The 6,868-nt window shown below is 47.5% G+C and overlaps 1 protein-coding gene across 1 annotated transcript in view; it reads right to left on the bottom strand.

Moving 5' to 3' along the window:
* NUDC (nudC nuclear distribution protein) overlaps positions 1-6,189 on the bottom strand; it is a gene marked incomplete at its 5' end in the record, with an annotated part of 6,720 nt that extends 531 nt beyond the window's left edge. The window contains 7 exons of the mRNA XM_010020625.1: positions 1,420-1,538; positions 1,946-2,029; positions 2,597-2,791; positions 3,246-3,359; positions 3,513-3,596; positions 4,015-4,215; positions 6,050-6,189. Of these exons, the coding sequence (XP_010018927.1) occupies positions 1,420-1,538; positions 1,946-2,029; positions 2,597-2,791; positions 3,246-3,359; positions 3,513-3,596; positions 4,015-4,215; positions 6,050-6,189 (937 nt within the window). The remainder of the gene's footprint in view (positions 1-1,419; positions 1,539-1,945; positions 2,030-2,596; positions 2,792-3,245; positions 3,360-3,512; positions 3,597-4,014; positions 4,216-6,049) is intronic.
* Between the last annotated feature and the right edge of the window lie 679 nt (positions 6,190-6,868).

Genomic DNA, 6,868 nt, shown 5'->3' with positions numbered 1-6,868 from the left:
TGAATGACAGATTGCAGGGCAGAGGGGAGATTGTGAGAGCAGATTATGATTTAAGATCAAACTTGTTAATAACTTAAGCATTCCTGGGGACATTGGGAGTATTTCCAGTGCTGTGACAATGAAAACTCATGAAGGACGTGACCAGAGAAATCTGGTTTCAGGCTAGGTGCAACCTGATTTCACGTGTACTGCAATGCCAGCAGACAGGACTATATGGACTCAGGTTGCCACATCAGAAGGTTCTGAGAACAATAAACTGTGCCTCTGAGTGATCAGGAGTAATTAGTGCACAGAGAAGCTCCTGGCTTCCTCCTCTGCCCTGCAGTTCACCAAGGGACACAACGCAGGACCACATGGAAGATTCGTGCACAAATTAAGGGCAGGCCTCTGTCTTCCTCCATGCTCTCCTCTCCTGGTTTCCCCTGAAACACCACCACAGCATTTCCATTTTCCAATTCCATGGAAATAGGTGCTGCAAGAACAGTGTCCTTGTTTAGCAGCCAGACGGGCTTCACAGGCAGAGATTAGGACCCACCTGGGTGTCAGCGAGCCTACTTAAGCCTGAACAAAGTCTAAACATCCTCTCTGTTCTTTGCCAGCCAACCTGCACAGAAGCCGAGCTTCTGAACAAGACCTTGTTCAGAAGAGCACTGAACAAGTGACCTTGCCAGCATCCTGCATGTGGACTTCCCAGGAGGACAGGGCTACCTCCTACTCCACTAAACACACAGGCACTAAGGAAGTGTGGCTTCTGCTCCAAAGCAGCTTCACCCTCTGCTGTACTCGGTGCACGATCAGAGCGAAGCTTCTGCCACTACAGATAAGCCAAGGAAGAAGAGGAGTCAGGCCTGTGACACCGATCCTCCTTCCAGCCCTGAGATAAGCTGTGGGTTTGCACTTGCTGAAGAAGCTGCTTGACCCAGAATTGCCTCCACACCTCCCCACATGGCCTTGGGAGCTCCGTGAGTAACCTTCCTGCCAAGGGGCATTTCTGCCAAACAGGGCAGTAAAGACATAAAAGTGCTATTGGCTTGGAGACAGCAGTCTGGTGGCAAGTCTGCAGGGAGGAGAGATTATCTGGGCTATGGAGAAGAGGGAGATTAGAAAACAATCAAGATCATGTTAAAGTTCAGTAGAGACAGGACCTCCAGTCCCAAACATGCTTCCTGGACTTGCAATCAGCAGATCAGGACAATTCCAGAGCTAGGCTATTCCCAGAATTTCCCGCTATGCTTTCTACCCCCACAGGCTTTTATAGACACTGGTGGTTGGCCAACAATTCAGTGCCTGCGTGTTACGCAGTTGTGAGCACGGGTAGGATTGAAGGGCAACCTGCTTTCTGCTCACGTATTTGTGTCAAAGAGGAAGAGGAGAGGAGCTGGGGAAGGAAAACCCCACAAATGAATGAGGTCTGCTCACTTTTTCAAGATGTCTTGCTTCTTCTGTTCATCAGATGTGGGGAGGCCCATGGATTTCTGTCGCTGATCATACATCATTTTCTCCACCATACTGCGAGTTTCACTGTCCAGGTCTGACAACTAAAAGCAAGGACTTTGATTAAAAGTGGAATAACTTGTCTCAACCCATACATGCACCCTGCTTGCAGAGAACACGAATACACTGAGGTTACAAATACAGGTTGCCCAGAGAAGCTGTGGCTGCCCCATCCCTGGCAGTGTTCAAGGCCAGGTTGGACACAGGGGCTTGGAGCAACCTGCTCTAGTGGAAGGTGTCCCTGCCCGTGGCAGGGGGTTGGGGCTGGATGATCTTAAGATCCTTTCAAACCCCAATGATTCTATACAGTGAGGTTATGCTTTGCTGCGTGCACGGGCTGCAGAAATACTTATACAGACGCTAATTTATAAACTCAGCTTCATTCACTTGGGGGCACATTAATGTTCATGTATGAGAAGGCTCCATTCAGTAAACCAGGGGGAGCTCTTACCTTTGAGTTCTCCGGATTAATTTTCTTGGTGTTGATTTCTGGGTCTGTGGAGACGAGTTTGTTCCACCATTCCATCTTGTTGATCTGAAGGATGAAGTAGCAAAAGTATTTTATTTCTTCTGGGCTTGCTCTAGGAAATCTATGCCTCAGACACGGGAAAAATCTGGACATGGATAAAGGGTACAGCTTTCATTCTGAACCACGTCAGGTAGCCTGAATTTCCACAACTGGGAATCTTGAGAGCATGTCAGATGTCACTTTTGGCATGACATAAATGGGACTGCAATCAAATTGCCTGGAGAGGCCGAGAAGGGACACAATAAGGGACATAATAATAAGGTCTGTCCTTGGGTTTTCATGTCACTAACAGGTGTCAAAACATGGCATTATTCCATTAAGGAACAACTTTAAAATGACTGATCTCCTTCCAGCTGAGCAATTTGATATCCTGGACTAGGATGAAGTTAGGCTGAAGACAGGGGGAACCTGCAAAACCCCACTTCCAGGAGCAGCCCTGACCTTGTAGCAGGGATAAGCACAGTTCTTGTCTCAGCTGACAAAGCCCAGGGCTTTTGCAGGTTTTCTCAGACTCTAATCTCACCAGAGAAGCAGCAGACAAGTCTGAATCCTCCCTGATTCATCCCGCTTTACCTTCTCCAGGTGCACAGTGACTGTTTTGCCATCTTCAATCAGCCAGGAGCTCTCCTCCACCTTCACTTCATTGAAAAGCTCTCCATCAATGACAGGCGAATGGCCCTTTAGGCCGACTTTGAGGCGCCGTCTCTGGATATCCACCACCATGTCCTTCCCCTTCAGCCTGAAGTTCACCTTGAAAGGGATGGCCAGCTGGAGCAGACAAAGAGCAGATTTCAGGAGCTGAGCAGTGAAGTCTCTCCTCACCCTCTCACACTACTGTTCTAAGACTTTCTGCCTTGGTCTCACCAGAGTAAGACAGAACATGGAATATTTCCCTCGGGGTACTGAGTGAGCAGGAGGTGAAAGGATGCCAGAATAAGTTTGGCAGCAGGATGGCCAATAAATCAAAGGGACCATAAAAGGGAAGAAGATTTTAATGTCTTGTTAAAACAAGACCAAGGTTTGGTAAAGTTAAGTACAGCTTCTGGGGAATTTGATTTAGTTACCAAGCTCTCTCCCAGCTACTGAAATGCTGCTGTCAAGTACAACTAAAAGTGTCCCACAGGCAGCTGAGTTCCAGGGCATTGGCTCCAGTGTTCCTAGAGCACCTGCTCTTAGTCCCTGTCTCAGATTCCTCAAATCCTGGTAATAAGGCAAGACTTACATCCAGTTCTGAAAGAGTCTGTGTCCATCTATAATTTGGAAGGTCAGCTCCATTGCCAGAATTGGGTTTGAGTTTTCCTTTGTCCTTCTCATCCTCCTCTTCATCATCTGTTTCCTAAGCAACAATTTAAAGTGTAAAGAAAATTAGAATTAAGTGTGTGATTCTTAAAGGATGCCAGACTGGACAGCCCCTCCCTTTCAAAGTTCTCAGGGTTGTCCAGAAACATATTTTTCTCAGCCTAACATAAAGCCCCTAAATGAGCTTTACCTGTTTGTTAGAATCTGAAGATTCGCCTTCATCCTCCGAGGGTTTCACTGGGACACTGTTAACCTCTCCCTGTGCCTCTTTCTTCTGTTTAAAAAGAGAACAAACACCTTCAGCCTAAAATTGGCACTTTGTGTTACTTGCTGATCTGACACTAGGTGGCCTCAACCTCTTCAGCTGAAACCAAAGATCAGGACTCAGACCTGCACTGAAGAAATTTTAGCCCTTAGAACAGTGTCAGAGGAAAGCAGTACTGCCAAGGGGAGGACTCCCTTGGTCCTCGCAGCTTTGGATGACTGTAGCAGAGGGTGTTGCTACAATCAGAGATCTTGCTGAAGGCAGAAAAGCAGACTGAGTTATGGGAGAATCCAGGTGAAAATGCAACGGTTGCCACTGCAAAGGAACAAGTTTGAGCCATTTTAACCCCTCACTGCTACCAGAACTTCACGCAGCCAGAGAAGGAGATGATCCAGTGGTACCTGCAGGCACCAGACATCACTTTTACCTGGTTGATTTCCAGCTGCAGCCTTTCTGCTTCCTCATCTGTAAGTTCCTTAATCCTTGGCTCATTTGCTTCTTGCTTTTCCTTAGCAAGTTTCGCGGCTCGCTCCGCCTTCTCACGCCGCTCTGCCTCCTGACGAGCCTTCTTCTCCTTCCGCTCCTTCTGAGCCAGTTTGTTGTGATGGTTGAAGGTGTCTGTGATCAGCTGGAAGACAGGAACAGCACCAAAGGGGTTTAAACAACCCAAATGAAGCCAACTTGCTGTCTGTGAGAACGCTTGCAGATGTTGTGACTTTTCCCTTCCTTTTCCCTCCAGTCTTTTGACTGAAAATCTAGAGTAGCAGAAAACTGAAGAGTATTTCAATATAGTCCTTCCTAGTTCTTCCTTACTCAGGGATTCTCATGGAGATAACAGGGAAATAACAATTGTCCATTTGTCCTGCCCTTTATGCAGTTCTGGGAGGATGAGCAGATGCCTTACCCAGTCATTTGACAGCTACTCCAATAAGGACAGCACAGCTGGAAGAACAGAGACACCAGATCCAAGGTTTTTTATCTACTTTGGACCTTTCCCATGACTAGGCTTTTCCAGATTGGATATTTGGTGTCACGACTTAGAGGAGAAACACTTGAAAAGCTCCATGTTTTACACTCAGGGGCAAGTTCCTACATAAATCCACTCCCAAATCTTGTGTTGTGACTATGAAAAGCAAAATGTCAAGGTCTCTGATGCAAAGGGCTGTGCTGCTCAGCAGGGAAGCTGAGTACACAGGCAGGAAGCCAGAGCAACTGCCCCACGGCCGATAACACCAGGAGCACTGTGCAAAGCTGCACGTATGAGAACTGAAATTTGCTCCGGAAAAACAGTGTAGACAGAACCCAAGAAAAGGAACTGGAGAGATTTCTCAGCCAGAGGGGGCAGGTGCTGGCTTATATATACCCCAGAAACTTTCAGGGGGGTTCAATGCTTTTCCAAATCAACTCAAAGCATCCACACCTTGGAGTTTTGTAACCACCACAAAGTATTTCTGCTTCAGAGAATCAGTTTCTTCCAGTTTTGGTGCAGTTTCTGTGGTGTCAGAGACTCTGTATTAAGCACCTTTTCAGAAGACCTTACAGCATTTTAACAGATACCACCTAAGGACACACTGTCCTTCTACAGGCACAGATTTCAATGGAGTTGCCAGTAAAAGTAGCCAGGACCTCCAGAATCACCAGCCAGTGTCATCTCTGAAATGCTGCTCTGGTTTCACTCCCTGGGAGCAGTCCAGGAATTCAGGGAAATTTGTTCTTTAGTCAAACGACAGCAGGCTTAATCTTTCCTACTTGGAAACCATCCTCTTTTCCTGCTTTCATTTTGTCCCTTTAGAGACTAGACAGAGCACATTACACACTGTGTTAGCAACTAACATCTACCCTAACACCTTCAGCACAGCAGCAGCATCTGATTTGCTAGAGTTCCAGCAGTCCAGGAAGGGCAACAACTGCTATACTGGTAAATATAAGCAAGAAAGTCTGGCCAGTTCATGTGTGAATGCTCTGAATCTTATTTCTCTGCAGTGAAACACTTGAGTTATTCAGCTCTGAAGCTGGGTGAGGAGTTCAGGCTGCCTGAGAACCCCCAGGCTTGCTCCCCAGCTCCATCCAGGCTCCGCAGCCCCGGGACAAAGGTGCAGCCGCCGGTGCAGAGATGTGGACTTTGTGCTTTTCCTGAGATGAACAAACAAGGTAACGTGGGGTTATCAACACCACGGTGTGTGTCACCGTTAAGTCAGTGTGTCTGGCAGATTTGCTTTCCAAACAAGCCTTTGGCCAGAGCGTGGCAAAAGAACCTGCCACACCATTGGTACCATTTGAAGGAGCAATCAGATAGGGGCAACTGGGTTTACCTTGCTTCAGAGCACTGTGTTTCATCAGCATTATAGCGTCCCCAAGCACACAGGAATGTTTTGGGCTGTTCAGGCATGGAAGGCTCAGTATGGTACAGATAGAGGTGGCAGGTAAGTGAGAAGACATAAAAGGATTTGGGGTTTCTTTACCTTCTCTGCTACTCCATCTTCTCCCCCGGTGAAGAAATCCGTTTTACGCCTCAGGAAACTAAAGAACGTGTTCACAAGCTGGGAGAGGAAATAGGGAGAAGGGTGGGAGAAGGGGAGGAGAGAAAGAAAGAGCAATGAGACTAGATCACTCCAAGCTACCTCCTATCTCTTGAGCAGCCTCTGTTCTTCCTCCTCCCTATCCATGTATCAGGATCATACTGAAATCAGCCCCATGGCTGTTTCCCAGAGGAAATATCCTTTTGTGAAGAATTCCCAGTGTTCTGAAGAGGCGTCTGTGTGGTTGCCATGAGGAAAGGGCGAGCAGTTTATTGTTGGGTCACCTTGGAGACACAGCTACTCCAACACCCCAAGCTGTTATGTGAGGCAGGAATTTGGGGAGGTATGTGTATGTATGTGCATCTATACATGGAGGGAGATATACACATGTACTGTACTTCGCTTCTTTGCACACCTAAACCCTCAAAGTGTGCAAACTCACCCTCCTCCAAGTCCTCTTTATTTTTACAACTCTCCGGCTGCCAGATACCTCATGGAAGTGGCAGTTTTGAACTGGCACCCCCAAACACCCCTATGGGCATCCATACTCTTAGTGGACGTGGCTTATCTTTATTTCCCAGGAATTCTGTCCTGTCCATGTTTCAACCAGAGGTTTCCCTGCAGCACAGGGAAAAGGGCTGTTTCCCCAAACCATTCCCATGCTTCCTAACCCCCCGGGAGCACCAGAGCCCTGTCCCCAAGGAGGGCACCACGTTCATGTTCAAGTGCACTTCATGGTCCAGTCCAACCCCCATCAGCTCT

The sequence above is a fragment of the Nestor notabilis genome, unplaced genomic scaffold (assembly GCF_000696875.1).
Source record: "Nestor notabilis isolate BGI_N333 unplaced genomic scaffold, ASM69687v1 scaffold19460, whole genome shotgun sequence".
In the NCBI taxonomy this organism is placed as follows: domain Eukaryota; kingdom Metazoa; phylum Chordata; class Aves; order Psittaciformes; family Psittacidae; genus Nestor; species Nestor notabilis.
The sequence above is the reverse complement of the archived record's forward strand: the minus strand, read 5'-3'. Positions and strand labels throughout refer to the sequence as shown.